This window comes from Malus domestica, chromosome 03, assembly GCF_042453785.1.
Source record: "Malus domestica chromosome 03, GDT2T_hap1".
In the NCBI taxonomy this organism is placed as follows: domain Eukaryota; kingdom Viridiplantae; phylum Streptophyta; class Magnoliopsida; order Rosales; family Rosaceae; genus Malus; species Malus domestica.
Genome location: NC_091663.1, coordinates 37029001 through 37054445, shown reverse-complemented (window position 1 = coordinate 37054445; position 25445 = coordinate 37029001). Strand labels below are relative to the sequence as shown.

Genomic DNA, 25445 nt, shown 5'->3' with positions numbered 1-25445 from the left:
TCGACCGATGTAAGGAAACTGTACAACTCAACGGCTCGTTTAATAATCATCTCATTTTTAGTTTTTAATTTTTTAACCTTGTGCTTGAGAAATAAGGAAAGTTTATGCGGAAAATGGAGGGACGAAAGAGGGTGATGTGGAAGGGGGAAGAATAAAAAGAGAATGAATGAAAATAAAAGAAAACCAAATGTTAAACACGGGCGTGTAAGAGGCTGAAAGGGGGTGTGAGAAGAAAATGTCACAGTTTTTAATCGGATTTGCAAAAACTCTCCTACCGTCAATGTTATCTAAAAAACAAAAACATCGATTTTGCAAATTTATGTATTTTGATACATTAATGTTACAATGGTATCAACTGTATCAAGAAAAGAAAAACAATTTAAGATTGTAACATATATTCTACAAAAAAAAATTGAAAAACAAAAACCAAAATCTTTCATATGATATCAGAAACCTTGAGAGAGGAAAGCACAACAAAAATCAACCAAAGCAACATGAAAAACGCAGAAGTAATCCATGCCCAAAGCCTTGGCCCTCCGAGCTCAGCACCCAACGTTAGACGCCTAATTACCAGAACCGCGATACATCCTACAGAAGTCGAGAAAAATACCAGCAGCGAGAAGCTAAGACCCGCTGCGTTCTCAATCCGCAGCGGTTCCTTGTATACGAAGAAATTGTATGCAGTGTCAATCAGCCACGGAACACCAATGCCAACATATATATTCACCGAATTGCTACAGAATAACATGAAGAAACACAAAAGCAAGTTGAGTTCATGATGTACTTTATACTGCTCGAAAAGAAGTAAATAAAATCGAATGGATATGATCAAGAGTGAACCTGCAAGTAATGTTTGCAATGGCAGAGTCAGCTGTAAGCTGACGTTCAGCAGCAATCTTACTTGCTACTAAATCCGGCCACGAAGTTCCACTTGCTAATGCAGTAAATGCTATGACGTAAGGGTTTATTCCTGAAAAAAGAAGCAAGTAAAGGAAAGACAGATTTTTAGAGAACTAGCTAGATCACGAACAAAATCATATTGATCGTCAACTGTAAAGTTATCGTTTCCAATCTTCGAAACCTGTGACACAGCTTATGAGATCTGTGAGTTTTGTTACAACGTAAGCTATTGCACTGATGAAAATTAAGGAGCCGATAAAGGCGACCCAGCCATGAGCAATATGATAAGGAGGCACAAATGCGAATAGTAGTCTCCACGGAGCAAGAAGTAACTGCCACAAAATTCTTGCTACTCGCAAATAGACGTTGTTCAGTTTTCTTGATTCCGTGTCTTCTAACTGTTGAAGAAAAAAGGAAGTTACCGCAAACTACGCCTATGTTGATACAGATAATTAAACATATGCAGTGTAGAACACAACACCTTGACTGCGTCCACAAACTGTTGTCTCCAAATTGCAAACACATGATGGTCTTGTGATATCATATTCTCTTGGAAATCTTTGTTTGAGGATTCGGGAGTTTCATCAATTCCAGGAACTTTTTTATACTTTGGACCTGCAAAAGAGAGACCCTCATATTGGAAATGTAGAGTTTAAAGTTGCCTTGTGAGTTGCTGAAATGCTGAGTTTAGTACCTAAACCACTTTCTGAATGTATGGAAAAAATGTCAACGTTCCTGTTTTTGTCTTCACCAACTTCAAGTATATTGGAGTACTCGTTGCAGGGATCAGTATCATGCTTGCCTGTAACAACCTCAGCTGGCACCCAATCCTCTGGTCTCTCACTTCTTGGGCTTAGGAAATACAACACGAAATGAAGGCAGAATACAGAGAACGTTAAACCAGTTATTTTTTTCGATAGCAGCCAAGAAAAATCAGAAAGACCACAAAGATCTCAAATGCTAAAGATTTAAACATACAAAGGAAGAGAAACGTAGGGCCAACGCTTGTCTTGAGCATAAGCATGTATCAGCAGAAATGCATATTGCAGTACTGTCAATAAGGCCTCCCATAGTGTAATCACGTTCGGTGTCCACACCTGCAGCGTTAAGTAAAAACATTTCAATACAGAGTTCCGAATACATGTCAGTCATAAATCAAAATGTTTTCATAGACAAAACGAAAGAAAAAAACATGATTAACATACAAAGATTCCTTTAAATTACCTCTAAAATAATGTATAGCCAAATATAGGCCCAAAAAGACCAAAAGAGCTCAACTAGCCAGACTCCTATATCAGCTATCTTTTTCAGCTCTCCAGCTTTAGGAACGACAACGCATACAGCATGGATGGGGAAAAGGTCGAATGCAGCAGAACCGACTAGTGTTCCAGGACCCAAACCTATAAATCAAGTAAACTAGCAGAATGTTAAAAACTGTGGTAGAAGATAATGTTTGTAACCAGCCTTACGTTGAAAGCAAAAGAAAACTTGAGAAATCATTGCAGAAACACGCAATAGAAACAAAAAAACATAGTTCAGTAATTGTCCTTATGAACATTTCAGTACATCCCTCACTGACTCTAATCACAACGAAGATTTTTGGAGATCATGTTCATCAGAAAGGATGAAATGTGCTTCCCCGTTTTTCTCCTTACGTCTATGAAACTGAACAAGAATAACAAACCATGAACTTCCCTCAACAGAACTCTACTCTACTCAACTCATAAGTTAGTATCCTACCTACTACCAGAAAACTCATGCTTCGTCCAGTGTATACGCGTATATGTGTAACTCAACGTTCTGACAATATAACATGTTCAAAGTAACCATGATTAGCAATACATAAACAGTGGCATGAAAATCATGCAACAACGAAAAGAGTATACAATCCATCGGGGAAAAAAGTTAAAATACGAACCATGAAGCGAAAATCTCAAAGTCAGCAACACGATTAATAATTCAGCAAGTTTTGGAAAACAAACCTCCGGCATACAGGTTCCCAAGGTTTCTTATAGCATCAATCGTGGCCAATGATATTTGAGGAAAGCTAGTCCCAAAGGCCAGCAGGCTAATGTCTGCAATTGTGAAGTTCCACACTTTCTCATACCTAAGAACTTCAGCACCAGTGTAAGGATCGATGTCTACCACCTTCCGCGAGTGGCTCACAACACTCTCCATAGACCGGAAAAAGCGAGCAGTAATAGCAGATAGCCCAAGGAAACAGTACGCAAGACCAAGAAAGTATAAGAAAGTCCGAAAACCAGCCCCGAGGCCTGTTTCACCCTGGAAAATCAAGTAGCTTTCGCAATTTTCTCGCCCAACTATACTCGAAATTCCGGGCATGGTTTGTGTTTTTTGGTCAAATTGCTTGCAAGTTCAGAAACCACAGAGCAGTGAAGTAAGAAAACCTAATCATCAGAAGAAAAAAAAAATGGTGCACATCAGATACTGTTAAGCAGCTGCCATCTGAGCAATTCAGCTCTTAATACACAAAAATCAACATTACTTCACTTTACCATCTCAACAAGAACAGCTTACATGGCACGGGTACATCGCATCATTGTGGATTAAAAGTCAAGATTACAAGTAACCGTACCATCTAAGTCCTTCTCCGTTACAACAGAAGAACAAGTTTAAAATTGAATTCCGCAACATAAATCTCAATGAAATTTTCCCAGAAAACCCAACATTACCACGAATTTAAAATCCATGAGATACCATCGAACGGCGAAAAGTAAGAAACTTTAGCTATGGAATCAAACATACAACTGAATCTCACAAACGGGTTCGATTAGAAAAACAAAATTAAAGGTAAATTAACAACGAAAAAAATAAATACATGTACGGATGAAGCTGCGGAGCATACGTAAGATCGGATCGCAGGAGGCTTGTCGGCGCCGCCGCAACCGGCGGCCGAAGCTCCTGCGGCGAGTGGCGGCGTGCGAATCCAAATCAAAAGTAGGAGATTTGCGATAGGAAATGAATGGTGTCACGAGGCATATCAATGTCTCAATTCCCAAATCGGCGGAAAGCTTTGGGGATCCGTGAAATGAACAGATATTTTTACGGTTGACTTTTTTGTTATTTTATGTTTTTGTCAGTCGGAAAACGAAAACGTGCATGGTTTGGTGGGCCCAACCTTTCCCCATTAATCAAGATTAATTGTTTAAGTTGAATGATTAAGAATTTATAACTTTCCCAATTGGTGTTATTCGCTTAGGTTTACTCTGTCGACGTCTGGCCTCCATGTGTAATTGTGATTTGTCTTGTGTTGCATTTTTCGCATTTTTCAGATGCATCAATTTACAAAAAGGCAGGCAAGAATCAGGTCAAGAGTTGCGACACCAAACATGTATTTTTCTTTTCTTTTTTTTTGGTTTCATTATTACTGAAATCATGGTAATATGAGTTCGTTTGGATGTGCTTTTAAAATGATTGAAAACGTTTTTTGTGAAAATATTTTTAGAACCAATCTTTAATAAAGATGTAAGTAATGTATGTAAAAACACTTAAAAATGCTTTTTGCAAGAAGCACCAATTATATACTTACGGACTTCTTCTAGAAAGTACTTTAAATGTTTTTGGTTATTCGCTTAGGTTTATTCTGTTGACGTCTGGCCTTAACCATGTGTAATTGTGATTTGTGTTGTTTTGCATTTTCCAGATGCATCAATGTAGAAAAAGGCAGGCAAGAATCAGGTCAAAGTGTTGCGGCACCAAACATGTCTTTTTCTTTTCTTTTTTTGTTTCATTAAACCATGGTAATGTAATTATTTTAAAGGAAAACTAATTAAAATGACTTGAAAACTTTGAATTTTAATCAAAATAACAAAAAAAATTTGTAAGTGAATAGTATCAGAAGTAACTTTTTAGCAAGGTTCTGAAATAGGCGGTGGGCTGAGGCCTAGCGCCTAAGAGGCTAAGCGAGGCTTAGGCGAGTGCGTAGGCGGACTAGGTGGATTTAAGTAAATCTATTATATTTCGTGTAAATAAGTGTTTGTTTATACTTAAAATATATATAATTTCATTATAAATTACAAAATAAAATGACATATACATTATGAAGTATTGGAATATAATGAAAACATGAGGAACAAACATATAATGTGTGTTCATTTAAGTATTCAACAAATCTCTTACAATTTATTGAAAAAAAAATAAAATACAAAAAGAAAGTTATCTATTTTCTGTTTAAGTGAGTCGCAACCTAAACGGATCTGGACGAGTGCTTCGGCGATCTAGACAGGCGTCTCAACTAGTCTAGGCGCCATTTCTTAATTTTCAAACGTCTAGGCATGATTGGGGACGATGACCAGCTACCTAATGCCTAACGTCTAGGCGACTTTAGAAGAGATTTTTAGAACAATACTTTTTAAAGTAAAAATGTCATTTTCCTTAAAAGTGAACAGTACTGAGAATGTTTCGTTAAAACTCCCTTACTTTAATCTGATATTTTCGAGCCATATACTAATTTAATGCAATCAGCCGAACTGAAATTTAAACTTACATGATGCGATGGACACACAATCTTAATCGATCTGATTGATTATGTATAGGTCAACATCAAGATTATATATATGTTTTCTTTTATATGAGCAATAATCCTAATCAATCTGATTGATTAAGTTCAGGTCTACATCACAGATTATGTATATGTTTTCTTTTATATGAGCGACCTAAACTTAATCAATCAGATAATCTTAATCAATCTGATTGATTAAGTTTAGGTTTGCATCACGATGTTTCTTTTATGCAAGCGATATCGGAGAATGCGATAATCAAACTTCGGGTCTCGGAAATAACCCCAATTCAGTCTCAACTAAACACGGTTTAATTAACAACTAGATAAGATGAGTCCAACTCAATCCCTACAATTAACGACTTGTACATAAAACAAAGTTCAATGAAGGTGAAAATTTTCACAGATCTTGTACATAAAACACCGTAGAAAAATTCAATCCGCCATAACCAAATTCCTCGAGGAAATATGTATTGCACCAGGCACATAGATAATGTAATAACCAGATTCTAAATTTCAAAACAAAGTCTCAGAAGAAGCTTAATTTCATAGGAAGTGTCAATCATGAAACAAGCTAAAACAGAAGTTGATAGATAAGACAGGTTAAAAAACAAAAGACGGTCTAAAGAACAACTAAGACCAACCGGTAATGCCACAAAACAGGAGACAAGTGCTTAGTCTTCCTCCTCACCCTCGTTCTCAGCAATGTTGAAGTATCTCAATTCATAAACATTGCGGTCCTTGTTGGATGCAATCACGCGAAGCCAATCCCTCACGTTGTGCTTCTTCAAGTACTTCTTCGTCAAGTATTTAAGATACCTGAGAAACGAGCAATACAAAGGTTACACACAAAAGAAAACAGAGAAGACAATGACTGCTCAACAATCGACATAAGAGTATTCATTTTTTTAGCTGAAACCGTTACCAGTCAAGATATAAGACTTTCACACACTTTAAGCTGAACTTCAATTTGCATTCATAGAAATGCAACATACCAAAATACAATTGAAAAGAAATCTAAAACTCCGAGATATGGAGAAAATAAGCCATTGCAAATTCTCCTCCCAGCATCAAAGATTTCCAACCAACGAAACAATATTGTTTTACACACCGTTAATTAGTTACAAACATCTTAGGTTCGGTTTTCGCCAAACGCGAATTTGAACCACATTATTGCTAGCCCATTGTGAGGCTAAACCTACTCATTTCCCTTAGTGTAAATAATATCGACGGTTTAAAAAAAATAGTTACAAACAAGTGAGCACCTGCATCAATTAGCCTAACATATGCAAATTATCAAGTTTCTAATTGCAATTAAAGGCTCGTTTGGATATGCTTCTAAAATGACTGAAAACGGTTTTAGAGAAAATATTTTTGGGTTCCAAAAGTACTTGAAGTGCTTTTTGCAAGAACCACCAGTTATGTGCTTTGTGCAAGAAGCATTTAAGTGTTTCTCCCGAATTTCCTTGTATTTTGATTAAGGATTGGTTCCAAAAATATTTTCACTAAAAGCGCTTTCAGCTATTTGAAAAACACATCGAGCTCTAATACTAATCAAGGTACAAGAAATCTAATTATTTTACGTTCAGCCGCAATGTATACTCATGTAAAATGCAATAATCCAAAACCTTGACTAATTCAAAAGATTAAAACTTCAAATTGAAGAACAAACCAACGCATTATCAAATATTTGCTCAAAAATATACAAATAAAAAACATATTCCACAAATAATCACAAGCAAATGAGGTTTAATTCATTGGGTTTTAATCAAAATTCAGATCTACAAATGGGTATAAAGCAAAATGGTATTTGTAAACAAATAAATAAAATAAGGTAAGAGCGTGTGTTGGTACCTTTTGGAAAAGTTGGAGTCGGAGGTGACGGTGATCTTGTTCTTCTCGCGGGAGACGGTGACGGAGTCACCGAGAGCGCCAGCCTTGCCGCCGACCTTGATGCGCTCCTGGAGGAACTTCTCCAGTGAGGCGATGTCCATGATCTTATCCTCCACAGGCTTCGCGCAGTCTATCGTGAACGAAGCTCCCTTCTTCTTCCCTCCCTTCGTCCCTGCTGCCGCCCCACGACTCATCTTTGCTTCTCTCTCTCTCCCTCTCTCTCTCTCTCTCTCTCTCTGCGTGTGGGAGCTGCGTATGTTAGGGTTAGCTCTTAGCTCTCAGTAGAATAAAAGGTGCTAGGGTTTTGGATTCGCGGGTTTTTATTTTATATTTCGGGTAAGGGCCCAAAGCCCGAGTATAAGACTTAGCTACAAACACGTCTGGGCCTGTCTACCCGGCCCAATAATCTCATAAGCCCAGATGGGTTTAACGCTGTCGTATTGGTGGTTTCTCTTCCCACGTTTCGTTTCGTCTCGGATTACTTCCGACGAGTCATGGGTCCACGGCGTCGTTTCGGCACCTGAGTAACTGAGTATTTTGCTTCGGAAAGCGGGAGCGGAACTGATAGATGGAGGGAGAGCCGTACGACGTCGTGCCCTGCTCCTCCGTCGCCGTCGATTCCATCCTCCGCATCGGAACGGTAAACCCAACCCCTTCCGAACTCAAGTGGAAAACAATCTACTCTAATTTCTATTTCTCCCAAGTTCTTTGTTCTAAAATCCCATTAATTTCAGGCCGGTGCAATTTGGGGCTTGTGTTCCGGTCCCCACGATGCTCGTAAACAAGGTAAAGTTCCGAACTTTTCAATTGTTCTTAGCTTAAAAATGGCAAATTAATTTTGGGTTTTTTACACTGTATCTTTTTGCCGCGGATTTAGGCTTGACTGGAGCAGCTCAGGCGGCTTTCGTGGTACAGATTCTTTCGTGAAAAAATATGTTGTCTTTGTGTTGTTAGTAAAACCTTAGAGTTATACGTTTGCTTTGGTTCCGTGAGCAGGCGAGGTCCGCTGGAGCGTGTGGAGTGCAATATGGTAAAGCTCAGATGTATAAATCCTGCTGCTTGTTTTTGTTTTTGTTTTCTGTTTGTTATGTTCTGAGCGGCATTGGGTTGCAGGACTCGTTGCTGGGATATGTACTGTTACTCATTGCGGGCTTCAAAGATATCGGGGAAAGAGTGATTGGGTTAGTGAGTATATCCATCGACATTGCCTTCGAATGTGTGTAATCTGTGTTTTAGGAAGAAACCCAATTTTTGGAAAGTCATTGTGATCTAAATGTGCTTTTGGAAAGTCCAAATAACGATAATCGTGATTATGGTTACTAATTCAAACGAAGCGCTTGTTAGTAATTTGCGCAATGTAATCCAACTTGCATTGCTCATAAGCTCTTGCACTCGGGTTCTATATTGTATCCGGGACACACCATTGCTGCTGCATTAACATATTTCCTGGCAACACCAGATTCACCAGCTAGCCAGCTGGATAGTGGATTTCTATGTAAAACTTGCAAAGGTTGCACTTGATAATTTGTCTATATTGGTGGTGCAACCGGATTTTGTATCTTCATTGAGTCTCTAAAGAATAAAGTTTGAAATGCTAATTCTTTAAGCTAAAGGACATGTCAAGCAAGCTTTAAAACTCTGAAATCCCATGAAATGGCAGCTTACTTTTTTGTATGATTGTGATTGTATGTTTATCGCTCGACACGCTCGTTGATATTCTTGCATATGTAGGAGTAGGACAATAATAACCTGAAGAATAATATGATGTGCAGAAGCATGATGGCCTGCTAAAAGAACTGTACTTTTCCCCCTTCTGGCAGGTGAATGGTTTGGTTGCTGGTGCAGTAGCAGGGGGAGCCATTGCCGCTATGACACGAAGCTGGACGCAGGTGATTCCTATGGCTTGTCTGGTGTCTGCTTTCAAAGTTGCCACTGACTATGCTAGAGCAATTTGAAATACCTCTTGGTGGAAAACTGCGGAGGAGAGCATCCGAGAGGAGGTTGTTCTCCTCTCCTTACATCATGTACTTTCCTTTTTCATCCCCTGCTTAGATCCATTTGTCTGTGTCACTAGCATTAGTTATGACTAAGCAAAGAAATGCTTTCTGTTATGTCTATAGGTTTAGCGTCTATGAACCAAGCGACTGTTGATTGACGATTCAATTATTTTGTATGCCTTTCAGTTTTTTGTTTGGTTTGTACACCAGTAGAGGGGATAATAAAGATTCAGTGTTGTTGCAGACGTTCCTTTTAATGCATACTTAATCGAGAATGAATGCCCTTCAACCGATACACCCCTTCAGGGCTGGTTTGGTATTGTTGTGTTTAGAAAAAAAACTGCTTCTGTTGTGTTGTGAGAATAAGCAGCAGAGTGTTTGGTAAACTTTTATGTAAAAGCGCTTTTGAAAAAAAAAACAGTATTATAGTATTTGGTAAACTTTTATGTAAAACAGATGTGAAAAAAAGCCAGTTTTTCAAAGCTGGGTTTTGCAGCTTGTGTTTTTTGGTTTTTTTTTCACCCAAAACTGTGAGAAAAAAAGCTGAAGCTGAATGTTTACTAAACACAAAAAAGCTCACAGCTTTTTTTTATACCCATTTTTTTCAGAATCACCTCAGTGCTAAGGGCTGGTTTGGTATTGTTGTGCTTTGAAAAAAAATTGTTTCTGCTGTGCTGTGAAATAAAGCAGCACTGTTTGGTAAACTTTTTTGTAAAAGTGCTTTAAAAAAAACAGCAGTATTATGGTGTTTGGTAAACTTTTATGTAAAACATATGTGAAAAAAAATCTGTTTTTCAAAGCTGGGTTTTGCAGCTTTGTGTTTTTGGCTTTTTTTTCACCTAAAATTGTGAAAAAAAAAACTGAAGCTGGATGTTTACCAAATACAAAAAAGCTCTTAGCTTTTTTTTATACTCACTTTTTTCATAATTAACTCAGTACCAAATCAGGCCTGAGTCTTTGAATAATGGGTGAAACTAAACCAGGTGAGCACTGTACACACTGATACCCGAAAAACCAAAAAGAACCAAAAAACACACACGAAAGAATAGACAAATCTCTGTTTATAATTAGTCAACTTAGACATTACTGCAATATTATAGAGCTTTTATCTTCGTTTTTCTGTAAGTCTATTTGTGATTGCATAAAAGATGGAGTTTCTACTCCGCGTAGGTTCATACCATCTCAAAACCAAGTGCATAAAATAACTATTTACACTTGAACAGTGCGTTTTCGTGCATCGTTGATTTTGTTTGAGTTGGCTTCGATACGATTCCTGCTTGATATGTAAGTATTAACAATAAGCAGATGATATAGGTTGTAATTTGGTAATTAGGAACCAATGAGGGCCTAGGCTTTTTATTTGACAGATGGTGAGTGACTATCTTCTCTACCTGTTAACCTAATTTTATTTATGAAGAAAGCATGAGCAGTCGGTCTCTGCTTGAATGAACGAATACAAGGTCAACTGTTTAGGTGACGACTCAATAATTTGGTTCCTATTTTGGTTGTGAGGGTTATGCGGTTGGTGAAATATCAAAGTATTTATGAAAGATTATCAAATTTATTATCAAAGTATTTGTGAGGGTTAGGCCGATATTAGAAATAAGGTTTATTTTTAGCTATGTCCCTTGAAACTCGATTTTAATCTCATTTTGCTCTATGTAACTTAAAAATCGTCACTTTACTTTCTGAAAATGGTAGTTTGTTCCACTTTGCATCCTAGAACTCGATTTTGATTTCATTTTGCTCCCTGAAACTTGAAAGTCGTCTCAATAAAACTCAAAATTAGCTCCACAATGTCTTACTGTTAGTTTCTTATGTGCGTTTAAGTTGGATGTGCAGGCTAATTTTTTTTTTTCATCTCTTCAATTTTTTTAACTTAATATTCTCTGATTGTTAGAAGTTAACTCATGGAGATTTATAATCAAATTTATTGCACATGAGGCATAGTCTTATTGAGTGTTGGATCTTACATATGTTTTAAGACGCGATTTATAAGTTTAAGGAAGAAGAGAGAGTCCACAAGTCGAAGCGAAACGGATTTTGAGTTTTAGAAAGTAAAATTAAAATACAGTTTCAAAAAACGTAACTAAAAATATAAGGTGGGTAAAAAAAGGTACTGTTTGGTGGACTTATCGCCACTCAAAATTAAACAGGGCACCCTAAAGTAGAAATGGTAGATGGTCACCCTGAAGTCATTTTAAAGTCTTATCAAAATCTCTTGGTACCTAAAGTAGAAAATAGTGCCCTAAAAATCAAATGATGTTATAAATTTAACTATGTACAAAGCAACTATATCAAATGACTTTAAAAAGTTTGGTGCTTGGTTGGTGACACAAATAAATAAAGAGAATTTTAACGAAAATTTTCTGGTACTATTTATTTTAACGAAAAATTATATTTTTTACACTAAAAAGTTAATCTTGGTACTATTCTCTTAATCATTTATTTTGTCCTTATCTTTAAAACTCATAATTTTTCAGATTATTTTCATTAGTTTTCCTAATAAATAGGTATCAAAGCAAAAGATGGTGCTTCCTTACATACAGCTATACAAATTATACCTTTTTGAGGAAATTTCTTTCTTTTTTCCGTGAATTTTACTATCAACTTTTTCACGACTCGTGATGCACTTTTGGATAAACGTCGAAACACATAATTATTACGACTCTAATGCTTATTTTTTTTATACAAACAACAATGGAGGAAAAGACATTTTTCTTTTTGGGTCCAAATGAAGCGACAATGGAGGAAGTGACTTTCCGATTAACTATTAGTAAATTATCTATAATTAGATATTAAACTCGTTATATATAAGTAAAATTTGAAAAGAATATCGAAAGGGGTGTATTATGGGGTGGACAAAACAAGATTTTGTGATTGTGGTAAGTATTTGGGTCTTGTGTCCACCTAGGGTGGAAAAGATTTTGGGTGGAAAATAGAGAAATTGATCATCTTCGGATATCTTCCATCTAATCTTCTTCATCAAATAATTCGGGCTCTTGAAATTTGATCCAACGGTTAAAAATACAGGCCTACGTTAAAAGTTATAATAACTTTAGTCGTTGAATCAAATTTAAAAAATCCGGATTGTTTGATGAGAATAATTAGATGGAAGATCCGGAAAATTGGGCTATTATGGTAATTAATCCAGGTAAAAAAGGCGGAAAGCAGGGCCTGCGCATCAATTCCATTGATGCGGGCTAATCCAGTGTGGCGCCGCACACAATAGGACTAAAATAATGTGTGGATGTGATTTCATGAGAGTTGCCACCCACGGTTGTCACTCCTCTTGAGTAATGATTCAATGAGCCTCGCCCTTGGGTTACTTTTAAAATCCAATGGTAAAAATACATTTTAATCAATTAACAATAATAATAAAATCCAACAACTCAAATTTAAATTCAACATTTTAAATAATATTATTAATTAATCCAAATTTGATCCAACGCCAAAATTTTATAAATACCCATCCATTTGCATGTAATCCATAAAAAGTTTCATAGAAAATTTTCAGAATTTGAATTTTTTACATCAAAACAATCATAAAATAAAATAAGATAGATTATACAAAAACTAATTCTGAAGTTGTTAGCATGCAAAAAAATATTAAAGAAATACAAAAATTTAACAAAATATAAAGTTGAGGTGAGAATTATAGGTCATTAACCCTTGGAGGAAAAAAATGACTAACTTCATACATAAAAACAAATAATTAAAAATATGAGGCTAAATTTTGTAGATTTTGCACCCGAATGAGGATTCTCTCTCGATCCTCTTTGTGAGGATCCTGAAAATCCTGAAATCGTGTTCGTTCATCGTACATCTTGCAATTAGAAATCATTTTAAATATTTTTATTTAAAATTAAACATAAATATAATAGGATGAAAACTGATCACACAATATATAATGAATGAACACGATTTGAGAATCGTCGAGAGAATCCTCGGAATCTAATTGGTCTCTTTGCTACGCCAATCAACACTTTCTTTCATTTCATATATTTCGCAATTTGGGTTTCGGAAAAGAAATCACATTTCCAGATAAACACGTACCCACGGTCCCTCTCTCTCTCTCTCTCTCTCATCTCATCAGTTTCAGAGTCTCCACTTTATTCGCCATCTTCTTTCAGAATCTCTCCCTCTTTTGGCTAATATTATATTATAATTTATAACATTGCCGCTCATCAACCTTCTCTTTTTCCAAATTATCATCGTCACTACAGATCCACAGTAGGATAAAAAACATGGGATCGATTTGATCTCTGAGTCGTTTTCTTTTCTTTAAATTTGCTCTCTTGCGTGAACATGGAGGGAGAATATCAAGAAGTAAGTATATATACATATATATGTGTTTGCTTGAATTAGACAATGTTGATATATACATTATGTTTATATAAATAGTGTTTTCTCTAATTAATGGTGTTTATTTTGTTCCATGAGAGAAGGTTTACATAAGGAATTCAAGAGGAGTGGAGCTTTTTACTTGCAGATGGTTGCCCTTTTCATCTCCAAAGGCCCTTGTTTTTCTTTGCCATGGTACTCCCTCTCTCTCTCTCTCTCTCTCTCTCTCTTCTTTCTTTTGTTTTTTTTCAAACTCGAGCAAATACACTGTTCTAACCAACTCGGTTACGTCCGAATCTGCATCCCTGTTTGATGGGAGCATGCGTGGATATTAACCGGTGCTCATTAATGGAGTTGCAGGGTATGGCATGGAGTGCAGCGGTTTCATGAGAGGTATTAAATATCATCTTCAATAATTCATCTTCCTCGTTTTCCATTCCTTCTTTCTTCTTTCTTAATCTCCATTACCATTACTTCTTTAATTAATCTGGCATTTAACTTTTAATTATAGTGTTAAGACAGTAATTTCCCCTTCAACGGTAAAACGGGAAAGAAAGTTTTAGGGTAACTTTCACCTTTCTTCATCTCCACCTTTTTTCTGCATGAAAGGTAAAATGGGAGCATTTTTGCTCACTATCATTTAATATGGTGTATGCTTTTCACTCTATTAATTACCGTTAGATGAGTTTGAATTTCGAGATTCGTATAATAGATAAACACAAATATCAAAATTCAAACTCATCTAACAGTGATAAATAAGATGGTGAGCATACATCACATTAAATGGTGATGAGTAAAAATGCACTCAAGGTAAAATACCCTAAAATTAGGCAAATCAATTCACAAGGTAATAATTTTCAAGCTAATCGATGGGTTTTTAACCCTAGGAAAGTGATTTTTGCAATTTTTTTCTCCCAACGTACTCTATTATTTTCTAGCTTTTGAATTAAGCACAAAACGACAAAACAAGAGTGAAAGTCACTACATTTATCCAGTAATTTGCCTCTCAAAAAGGGCATATGTCTAGTCGGTTATGTTATCAAATCAAAAGATGATAATATCTTTTGGTAAATAGGAAAATAGGCTAAGGGGACTCTTTTAAAAGTAAGACTTTTAATTATTTCTTTGTAACTTTATGTTTTTAGCATAATATTTTAAGATATTGACACGAAAACTACCGTTAAACTGTGAGGTAGCTAAGAATTCATAAAATGTTTCACTTTTAAGAGTCTTTCCTTACCATTTCTCATAAGGAAATAGGCACATGTGAATTCTAATGATATTGTTGTCTCATATGATATTCGTGCTCTGCATTTGTTACGATTCACAAAGGAGAGACATGAATTAGAAAAGAAACAAAGCGCGGATACGCTTAAATCATTGCAATTTTTTTTCTCCCAACGTACTTTATTATTTTCTAGCTGTTGAATTAAGCACAGAACGACAAAACGAGAGTGAAAGTCACTACCTTTATCGAGTAATTTGCCTCTCAAAAAGGGCATATGTCTAGTCAGTTATGTTATCGAATCAAAAGATGATAATATCTTTTGGTAAATAGGGAAAGAGACTAAGGAGACTCTTTCAAAAGTAAGACATTCAATTATTTCTTTGTAACCTCATGTTTTTAGCATAATATTTTAACATATTGACACGAAAACTACCGTTAAATTATGAGGTAGCTAAGAATTCATGAAAATTTTCACTTTAAGAGTCTCTCCTTACCATTTCTCATAGGGAAATCGACGCATGTGAATTCTGATGATATTGTTGTCTCATATGCCATCCGTGCCCTGCATTTGTTACGATTCACAAAGGGGAGACAAGAATTAGAAAAGAAACACAGCGCGGATAAGCTTAAATCATTGCCAAACATGTGTGTTGCACCGTCCCTTTCATGTCCTATCCCACCTACGCGGGATTATTATTGCCCACACTCTTCTTACTCCCTATGCCTACTGCACTGAATGACTGCTGCCATTCTGGTTCAATGTTCAATTATTTGAGGCACAACTGACAACGTGTTTGTGTTTTTTTTGGTCAAATGATAAGTTTTGTTGGACTATCACTGACGGGGTTAAACTTACGCCGTCGTATATAATAGCTTAAATTAGAGGAAATTCCGCTATTATGAACAGTAAATAGTGGTCATGATAGATATGATCCTCGCATTCATCTGTTTGTGATAAAATGTTGAATTTTAAATAGTTTCTACGTAGACACGAAACAGTGAGTGCTGGGAGGGACACTATCTTGCTTCGATTTTTATGAACAGGGGAGAGAGTTTCTAGCTCAGCTACATGTATCCCATCGAATCTTTATAACTGGCATTTAGTAGGTCAGTTGGGAAAAGGATTATCGCCGATTTTTTTCATCTTAGGGATCATGTGATCGTTACCATTCATCGTATATTGTATGGTTAAAAATTATTTTAAAATTTTTAATTTTAAATTAAATATAAATAATATCTAAAGAAAACTAATCGCACGATGTACAATAAATGATCACTATCACAGAATCTCTAGGATTTCCAAGAAGCATCCTTTTCCGGTCAGTTGCCGTTGTCTATAATGTTAATTAATAAGCTATCAAAACGTCCTATCTACTTTAGACTTTCTCTTAAATAATTGCCCTCATGTTTGACCACTGTTTTTTAGGAATAGGATCCTCATTGGATTCCTTTCGGATTTTTTTTTGGGTATCATGAATATCTTATGATTGCAATCATTTATCGTATGTTGTACAATTAATTTTCATTAAGTACTATTTATATTTATATTTAAAATGATTTATGATCATACGATATAGGATGAACAGTCACGATCACAGAATTTCCAAGAAAATGATCCAGCGAGAATCCCTTCCCTTTGTTTTAGCATAACCATACTCAATAATTTAATTAGGTATGGTGATGAACATTTTTAATTTTTAGATAAAGATTGATAACGATGAACAAGTGACACATAACAAATATATTGTACGCAACGAGAAGCACTTGCATGCATCATTTACACTCCTTGCATGTCATATATCAATTGCATTTACAACATGTGCACTCACATAAGTACATATAGCAACAGAAACAGTTGCAAATAGTACATGTGAAAGCAAATTTTTCTCGTCAAGACATTTTCGACCTTTAAATTTGCTATTTGAAAATTATAATGTGAGGTGTGCTTTTTACTTTCAAATTTATTATTTTGGGCCATCATTGACAGTAACCCTCCATGCAGACATTCAACTGTCATGTCGCATGAACCAGGTCCCAAATTAAGCTGAAATTTTTGGCCAACCGGGTTTGGTTTTAGTTGGCAAATAAATTTTGGGCCGTAGGGTCTCTAGTATTTAAATATTGATATGACTTAGAGCGTTTATTCAATTGGAAATTTAAGAGATTTTAATAGATTTATAAATTCATGAATTTTTACAGAGTTTATGGGGGTGTATTCAATTGGGATTTTAATTATTTTAATGAATTTAGGGGTATTCAATCAGAATTTCAAGTGATTATCTGAAATGCTAGGTGTATTCAATTATAATTTTAAGATAGTTTATTAAAATCCATAGAAATATGGGTGTATTCAATTAGGATTTTAAAGAAGTTTATAACATTTCAGGTGTATTCAATTAGAAATTGATTTTAAAGAATTTGATAAAGTTGAGGAATTTGAGGGAATTTGAGAAATTTCGTAGTGTATTTTAATCATCCACAAATCTCACATCTTCCCATGAGATTTCAAGGGAATTGAATTAAAATTTTATATGTAATCTCTACAAATCAATTAAACTCCATAAAAATCTATGGATTAATAAATCCATTAAAATATCTCACATTCTCAATTGAATACACTCCCATTAATTGATTTGTAGAGATTCTATGTAAAATTTTGATTCAATTTCCTCCAAATCTCATGAGAAGATGCGAGATTTGTGGATGCTTAAAATACACTACAAAATCTCTCTAATTCCCTCTAATTCCTCAACTTTTCCAAATTCTTTAAATTCTAATTCTAATTGAATACACCTGAAATGTTATAAACATCTTTAAAATTTTAATTGAATACACCCGAATTTCTAAGGATTTTAATAAACTATCTTAAAATCCTAATTGAATACACACTGAATTTCAGAGAATCACTTAGAATCCTGATTGAATACTCTTAGATTCATTAAAATAATTAAAATCCCTCAAAATTCCAATTGAATACACATCCTTAATTACTTTTTTATTTTAATGTTAACCATTAATTGATAAATTACTTCGATGTGCTATGGTCATGTACATAGAGTGTGGGATTCGCCTAGCTAACGCGGGCTATGCCGTGTTTGGAATCGACTACGAGGGCCACGGACGTTCGAGAGGGGCTAGATGTTACATCAAGAAGTTCGAAAACATAGTCAACGATTGCAATGAATTCTTCAAATCAATTAGTGGTTAGTATCTAATACAATTACGAAGTTTTTAAGTGTGACGATACAAAGTTATTTTAGTTTTAATGAAAGCGATTTTAAAATGGTATCGCAGCGGAGGAGGAGTACCGGGACAAGTGCAGATTTTTGTATGGAGAATCCATGGGAGGGGCAGTTTCCCTGTTGCTTCACAAGAAGGATCCCACATTCTGGAATGGTGCTGTTCTTGTTGCACCCATGTGTAAGGTAATAGTAACACACATTACATTTTACGTTTAGTTATTTCGTGTGTAAGTTCTACTCACCTAATCCGACCATCGGGCTGAAGTTTTGCTCACACTTTGCGGAACGGAACTTGGTTGCTGAAGAATTAGTAGCACGCCCTGCTGATCCCCAATTACGGCTGGACACGTGTCCAATCAACAACTTCGACACGTATCCAGTCGTGATCGGTGATTAGCAGGGGGTGCTGCTGATTCCTTCAGCAGCCAAGTTGTATCCCAATTTGCGTGTAAGTTTGGATTTGGTTTTGTTGGTGAAGCTTGGTTCACCAAATTAAACTGACCCTTTTTTTTGCGTCTAATATTTTGGTAGATATCAGAAAAGGTCAAGCCACACCCGCTGGTGATCAATGTATTAACCAGAGTGGAGGAGATTATTCCCAAATGGAAGATAGTACCCACCAAGGACGTCATTGACTATGCCTTCAAAGATCCTGTAAAGCGCGAAAAGGTGACAATTAACTCTACTCTAAATTTTGTACCAATCCAAAAACGTTCCTTCTACGAGTCCGTCAAATTTACCCTAACAGAAGTTTAACGATTCTCTCGGATTTGTACAATTTGCAAAACTCAATACCAATTTTGATGCAATCGAAAATACGGGAACGAAAGTGAATCTTTTGCGAAAGCTGCTGGAACGAGATAGCCTCAAATTTGTAACTTTTTTTTTTTCGAAATGTTAGATGGAAATGGATCGAGTTTAAATGTTTAGATGGTGTCCCTTTCAGATAAGGACCAACAAACTGATATATCAAGACAGGCCAAGGCTTAAAACAGCACTGGAAATGCTGAGAACTAGCATGACCCTTGAAGACACTTTGCATGAGGTATTTTCGCTTCCATTTTATTCAATATATTTTGACCGACACACTATGCTGGCCAACTGGTCTAACCTTCGTCTGCTGAGTTGATTCAGTAATAATGCTAGACTACTTAGATTGCTAATTGACCCGATTAGCGTTGATTTTTGGGATTCATTTGGGCAGGTGAGGCTACCATTCTTCGTGTTGCATGGGGAGGCAGATACAGTTACAGACCCAGAAGTGAGCAGATCACTGTATGAGAAAGCCAGCAGCACAGACAAGACCATAAAATTGTACCCTGGAATGTGGCACGGCCTAACGTCGGGAGAGCCCGATGGGAACGTGGAGGTCGTCTTTGCAGACATCATAACTTGGCTCGAGAAGCACACGAGTGATGACAACTCCGTCGTGGTGCAACCAATCCACACGTTTAAGAATGGCATTCTGAAAATGAACGGCACGGCATCTCCACCACCCCAGACACCAAAAAAAAAGCAGCGACCGCGGAAGCCATCATATTTTTGTGGGTTGCGAGGGCGCAGATTGCTACATCACTCGCCAGTGTAACTCAAAATTACGGTGTTTCCATTAGAGATGCTTCATGGACCTCTCTATAACAATCTATCTCCGAATATCAAATACACTTAACTAATGATTATCGTACTTTTAGAAAAATGATTTCCACACATCTTTGTTTATTTCTCTCAATCCTTCTTTAATGTCTTCGATGCGAAGTCCAAAAATCAAAAGAGGTGCATAGGGGAACAAAAGGTCTTTAACGATCGTAACCTGATACGGTTTACCCAAAAGCGAGTTCACTGCCAAACGTAGCAGCACCAGCTGCTAAAAACTCTCCCTTTAAATACATTTACCTCGCCGAACCTAGGGCTTTTGGTGCATACAAGCATCTTTGTTTGAACGTTGATATGTAACTAATGAAATGGATCAATAATTTTGAGAAGCTAATTCAGAATACAAGAAGTAAATATCATGAAAATTTATGTAATCTTATCAATGCCGCCTCTAATGGAGACCGGTGGCACAGAAAAGAATAGGAAGACGGAAAAGAGAAGCTCTCGCTGTTCTATTAAGCTTTAAGACGATAACAACACAGAACGAACAAAAGGACATACAAACGGGTGCTGGAACTTATACGCTACTGTTTTTGCTACTACTGCTGCTGCGAGATCTTTGCTGCTGTATTTTGTCTGGGAATTGGACGGGAAAGAGAACGAAATAAAGAACTGTCTTTCCCCGTTGCAGTTTTGCAAGTGAGAATTCAAGTATATTTGCCAATTGCCATGCCAAGACATTAACATCGGGAGATATATTACAGGGCTGTGGTAGCGCCTTCTTCCTTGTGGTCACCAAAGATGCGTTTCCTGAAGTCAGAGACCATGAGAGGGAGACCCTTTTGAAGGGACACCTTTGGTTGCCAGCCGAGTAAGTCTTTAGCCTTTGTGATATCAGGTTTCCTCTTGTGGGGGTCATCCTCTGTGTTCGGCCTATACTCGATCTTTGCTGCTGGGTCGATTGTTTCTTGCACCACCTGCAAGCACCAACCAACAAACAAGCAAAAAATACAAATTAAGTGATAAACCAGAAAATTATTAAGCTGCAACATTTGATTAGGGATATCATCTGATCTTAATTTTACCTTTGCAAGTTCGAGCATGGTGAATTCACCCGGGTTTCCGAGATTGAAAGGTCCCACATGTTCACCTTCCATCAGACGCATCAGACCTTCCACCTGTTGTGGATTGCGATACACAAAACGGCAGTGTCATATTACTTTTCAGCATCAGCAACAAGCAGTACTAAACCAGAAAATCACTTATGCGTGGAAGAAACTACTTTCCGCTTGCCAGCATAACAGATAAAAGCACACCCCAAATGCCCAACTACGAAGTATTCTATCCCAAATCACACTTGCACATAAGAAAATCTCACTTGCAAGAAAGTCTACCGGAAATTGTACTACTCTATACCTACTTAAACAGATCGCCGCCAGGCGCCAGATACCCTATATTGGACTGTTTACTTCCTCCAATATATTTATAAAACTTTCAAAAGAAACATCGTGAAAGACACGAACATCCTGCTTTTCCGAGGTTTACTAGTTTTGATTCTGAAAAATTCATATGACTCCTCCGAGCAAACAACGATGGTGCAAGAACACAAACAAGTCAACCCAGACTTACCAACATAAGATGCAATTAACAAACGAATGTTGATGATTACTCTCATACGAAAAAACTGATCGAAATGCAAAACATTGCCTAATTAAGCTTAAATCAGAGATGAAGTGCGCAGCATGTGCACAAAAGCATCAATTATATTTATCTAATCTGTACAAATTTTAGTTCGCAAACAGATTTCAAATGCTTTGTACGATGCACATGGGCAACATAACATTCACTAATAACTTTTAATCACCTTCTTAGTCTCTAATCTTGCACTATAAAATTTTCACATGGCTCGATACTATAAACCCTTAAAAGAAGCAATTTGAAGTATTAAACCGCCAAGCTAAGCACAACGCAACAAAGCAAACATAAACAACACCGACTTCTTAATATATGGTATTGAAGTAGACTCACTCACCAGATCAGAAACATATTGGAAGCTCCTTGTTTGCTTCCCGTCACCATAAACCGTCATCGGTTCTTTCCTCAACGCCTGCATTATTGCCACCAACCATCCCGCATTTAGCATTAAAACAAACAGCTCACTGTTTCAACGAAAGATAATCAAATATACAAGCAATTTACCTGAGCAACAAAGTTACTAACAACACGGCCGTCATCTATGCACATTCTTGGCCCGTAAGTGTTAAAAATCCTAGCAATCCTGACCTGCAATGACATACCAAATTGCAAACAAAAATCTTTAGTTCTAAGATTTAAGAAAAACAAGTTCCAAAGATTTCTAGACACCTGTATTAATATGATCAATAAATGTGAAACTTGCAGTGTTTAAAATATCAATATAGGTGAAGATATCGATGTGCAAATTTATACAAATATTGATGGATATTGATATCCATATCTCCCTTGATGGAAATTATGAAAATTTGCAATACGTGAGCATATCGAGTCGTCCAGATTTAGTATGAAAATTTCTCATAAAAATTCAAGTTCGAATCTGCAATGACTTTTGGCAAAATTTCAGTAGTGAATCGTTAAATATTGTCAATATTTATTGATTTTTCTATATCTCGTCGATACGAGGTAAAATTTACATTTCACTCCCTTTTATATAGGAAAACTGATAAAAAAAAGCTTGAAAACCTTGAATTTTAACAATAAGAACAAAATAAAAGGTAAAGTGAATAGTACCATGATTGATTTTTTATTGTTAAAATATGATTTTTCGTTAAAGTGAACAGTATCAGAAGCTATTTGTTTAAATTCCATTTATATTATTTTTTTTTTTTTTTTTTGACGAAAATATCAATAATTTGGTTGATTTTTTGAACATTAGATCCATGTGACGTTAGTAAAACATTCAAACTTTGCATTTATAAATGTGACCGGTAAATGTGAAACACGGCCAATGTTACCATACCTCAACTCCAGCTCCTCTGTGGTAGTCCATGGTCAATGTCTCGGCCGTACGTTTTCCCTCGTCGTAACAACTTCGGACACCTGTCATCCATTCGACAGCCAACTACCCTGTTAGGTAACAGACCAAAAACTCTGTGCACCCTGTCAGATCTAGACCGACTCTAAACCTCATAACGCCTGTCGATTTTACATTCCTGCCCTCCCCTAATTACTTATTTTACTGCCAATCACCATTGGTCATGGCGGAGACGTGGAGAAAGCACTAATCCCCACCGTCCGATGAGTGGACCCGCAAATCACGGGTATCCCGTTCACCGTGGAAACCGACCGGATCCAAGGAACGTTTGGCCACGTGGCCCCAACCCACCTTGTTCAACGTACACTAGACTCCGTAACTTGTTCAACGTACACGCCCGTCCCGCGCAGTTTAGACTAAACGAAAATCTTGCCGCTAACGTGCGCCGTAACGACAAGTAGAAACGGGTAAAGAAACGGAGAGAGAAGAGATGATGTTGGGAAACTCACCGATTGGATTAACGTTGCCCCAGTAGGTTTCAACCTGCGGGTGCTGCAGAGGATCGCCGTACACCTCGCTGGTGCTCGTCAGCAAGAACCGCGCGCCGATCCTCTTTGCGAGACCCAGCATGTTTAGAGTCCCCACCACATTGGTTTTGTGCATCTCCAAAGATTCAAAATTAAGGCTTCCAAAAAATTTACAACAATAATTGGAACTAAAACGTTATGCAGACATGAGTTAGGTCAGTTGCCGATCAAGCAATTGTCAAGCGGTCACATTGGCCAATTGGTCAGGCGGGATCACTCTTGTCAAGCTCAAGAGACGAGGTGATGTAACCGCCTGACCAACTGACAAAGACACTGTTCTGTACCCTGGCCAATTAATCAAGGAGTGTTGGCCACCTGACCAATTATCGACCGCCTCAGTCAATTGGCCGCAACAGCAAGTCGGCCATGACCGCTGCACTAATTGATTGGTAAGGACTCTGCAACTACTTAAATGTTAAATAAATTTTAAAAAAAAATGACGATAAATTGTAGTAGGAAAGGATATAATGGTCTTGACAGGGTTGAATTTGTAATGAACAGGGGAGGCAGGGCAAGCGAGATGGTAGATCTGGTCGACCTCGAGCAGAAGAGGCTCAACGACGTCGTGCCGGATGAGCTCGAACCTCGGGTTTCCGAAATGGTGCATCACATTCTCCTTCCTTCCGGTGAAGAAATTGTCCACAACGATCACGCTGTCGCCTCGCTCAATCAGACGGTCCACAAGATGCGATCCGACGAACCCGGCCCCGCCAGTCACGACGATCCGGAGCCCCTTTCGTTTCAGCCCCAGAGGCACCTTGCCGCCAGAATTCCAGCTGTTCAAACCGAACCGTCGGTCGTAGGCCGGCTTGTAATGGGCCGTCGCCGACGAATCGAAGTCGTACCGGACGTACTCGTTCGAGATCGGGACGTTACCGGTGGCGTACGGAGAAATAGGGGCGGAGGACGGGAGGAGGGTGAACACTACGGTGGCGATAGCAATGCCCACGAGGATGAAAACGAGGCGCTGCTCTCGGAGCAAGTAGTGAATCGGGCGGGTCACGGAGGCCCACGGCTTTGGGGGTTTGGGCGAATAGGTGTCCGCCACCTGTTGGTCGGCTTCGTGCCCTCGGAAAATCAGCTCCGAACCCATTTGTCGGAACTGCGTCGGAAGAGGAAGAGTGAGTTTTGAGAATCTGAGTTAAACGAGTTGGAATCTCCGGCAACTCGCTTTATGCCGGGTTTTTGTGATGCAGTCTCACTCGTGCATGTGCTGTGGGTATTTAAGCAGTGAGGGGGTGGGAAATAGGGTCTGGCTTTTGGCGGTAATTACAAAACGGCACTTGGCTCCTTTTTCCTGTTTGAAAAGAAAACGGTTGTCATTTGGTGTGATTTTTATGGAAAAGGAATTCATTAGTTTGTCACCTTTTTTTTTTCAAATAATTATGTTAGTGCATTAAATTGGTAATTATTTAGTGAAAAAGATTGAGGGATATTGAATCGGCATTAGGATACATATTTATTACAATTTTCGTCAACGCGATAAAGGTAAAACGTTATCTGCCTTTGTCATGCAGTAGAACAATCTATTGGTGTTTTTCTTCAACTTCAACAGAGTTTTCAAATTTGAATTACGAAATAACAAATTCCAATACCAATTTATGATTTCAAACTTCATTCTATAAGTTAATCCAAATTCTTCTTTCTTAATGCAAATATATTGTTGTATTAAAAATATTTATTTTTAATAGTTGGGTGATTTGGTAGGCTGTGGATTTGGTTATTGTATTTCGATTTTTTCATTGATTGATTAACTAATTGTAATTAATAACCATCACGAAAAAGAAAAGAAAAAAAGCCACTAATTGTTAATGGTTTAACAATTTAACATTGGTGGTGGTCACTCGCCTACTTAGGGGGTGGGGTATTATTAATTTTTCAGTTAGATATTATGAATGTCATATCAAATCCTTCTGGGCACGGTTCATTTGACATGATTGAAGGTGCACTACTGTATCATTACCCAATACTCGTGTTAACCACGAAATTTTGATTTCTTATATGCCATGCAACCACCCAGTAAGAAAGTGTTAGGCCCTCTCCAACTGAAAGATCTAAAGGGTCAAAAATCGTCTCCAACTGAGTGCTAAGTTAGAGGGCTGTGGAATTTGAGAGGGCCCCACAGAATTGAA

At 37.2% G+C, this 25445-nt stretch overlaps 5 protein-coding genes across 8 annotated transcripts; 2 read left to right on the top strand and 3 right to left on the bottom strand.

The window, feature by feature from the left end:
* Window positions 1–307: 307 nt before the first annotated feature.
* Window positions 308–3967, bottom strand: LOC103432597 (magnesium/proton exchanger). Of its 2 annotated transcripts, none has more exons than XM_008370795.4 (9): window positions 3740–3967; window positions 2883–3308; window positions 2125–2300; window positions 1879–1997; window positions 1595–1752; window positions 1382–1515; window positions 1082–1298; window positions 841–970; window positions 308–734 (listed from the first exon to the last, which is right to left on the bottom strand). In XM_008370795.4, exons 2-9 carry the CDS (start codon window positions 3241–3243, stop codon window positions 437–439), a joined length of 1593 nt encoding a protein of 530 aa, XP_008369017.3. In that variant the 5' UTR covers window positions 3244–3308; window positions 3740–3967; the 3' UTR covers window positions 308–436. The 2 variants fall into 2 exon arrangements, with proteins under 2 accessions (XP_008369017.3, XP_028956251.2); XM_029100418.2 differs by having other exon boundaries at window positions 3767–3961.
* Window positions 3968–5865: 1898 nt separating this feature from the next.
* LOC103427451 (large ribosomal subunit protein eL22z) lies at window positions 5866–7647 on the bottom strand. Its single transcript, XM_070818529.1, has 2 exons — window positions 7274–7647; window positions 5866–6238 (listed from the first exon to the last, which is right to left on the bottom strand). The coding sequence occupies exons 1-2, from the start codon at window positions 7504–7506 to the stop codon at window positions 6094–6096; spliced, it is 378 nt and encodes a 125-aa protein (XP_070674630.1). The 5' UTR covers window positions 7507–7647; the 3' UTR covers window positions 5866–6093.
* Window positions 7648–7766: 119 nt separating this feature from the next.
* Window positions 7767–9552, top strand: LOC103427440 (outer envelope pore protein 16-4, chloroplastic-like). 2 transcript variants are annotated; one of them, XM_008365492.4, is made up of 6 exons: window positions 7767–7952; window positions 8047–8098; window positions 8190–8221; window positions 8309–8342; window positions 8426–8493; window positions 9133–9552. In XM_008365492.4, the coding sequence occupies exons 1-6, from the start codon at window positions 7881–7883 to the stop codon at window positions 9265–9267; spliced, it is 393 nt and encodes a 130-aa protein (XP_008363714.3). In that variant the 5' UTR covers window positions 7767–7880; the 3' UTR covers window positions 9268–9552. The 2 variants fall into 2 exon arrangements, with proteins under 2 accessions (XP_008363714.3, XP_028956248.2); XM_029100415.2 differs by having other exon boundaries at window positions 8426–8497.
* A 3691-nt stretch (window positions 9553–13243) lies between these two features.
* LOC103432595 (caffeoylshikimate esterase) lies at window positions 13244–19830 on the top strand. The gene is made up of 8 exons (XM_029100413.2): window positions 13244–13638; window positions 13758–13848; window positions 14014–14046; window positions 17938–18084; window positions 18176–18306; window positions 18655–18792; window positions 19070–19168; window positions 19328–19830. Exons 1-8 carry the CDS (start codon window positions 13618–13620, stop codon window positions 19709–19711), a joined length of 1044 nt encoding a protein of 347 aa, XP_028956246.2. The 5' UTR covers window positions 13244–13617; the 3' UTR covers window positions 19712–19830.
* A 241-nt stretch (window positions 19831–20071) lies between these two features.
* On the bottom strand, window positions 20072–24775 carry LOC103432596 (UDP-glucuronic acid decarboxylase 2). Of its 2 annotated transcripts, none has more exons than XM_070818523.1 (7): window positions 23775–24775; window positions 23236–23378; window positions 22712–22791; window positions 21916–21999; window positions 21749–21823; window positions 20802–20894; window positions 20072–20693 (listed from the first exon to the last, which is right to left on the bottom strand). In XM_070818523.1, the coding sequence occupies exons 1-7, from the start codon at window positions 24404–24406 to the stop codon at window positions 20475–20477; spliced, it is 1326 nt and encodes a 441-aa protein (XP_070674624.1). In that variant the 5' UTR covers window positions 24407–24775; the 3' UTR covers window positions 20072–20474. The 2 variants fall into 2 exon arrangements, with proteins under 2 accessions (XP_070674624.1, XP_008369016.3); XM_008370794.4 differs by having other exon boundaries at window positions 23236–23383; window positions 23780–24775.
* Window positions 24776–25445: the final 670 nt, after the last annotated feature.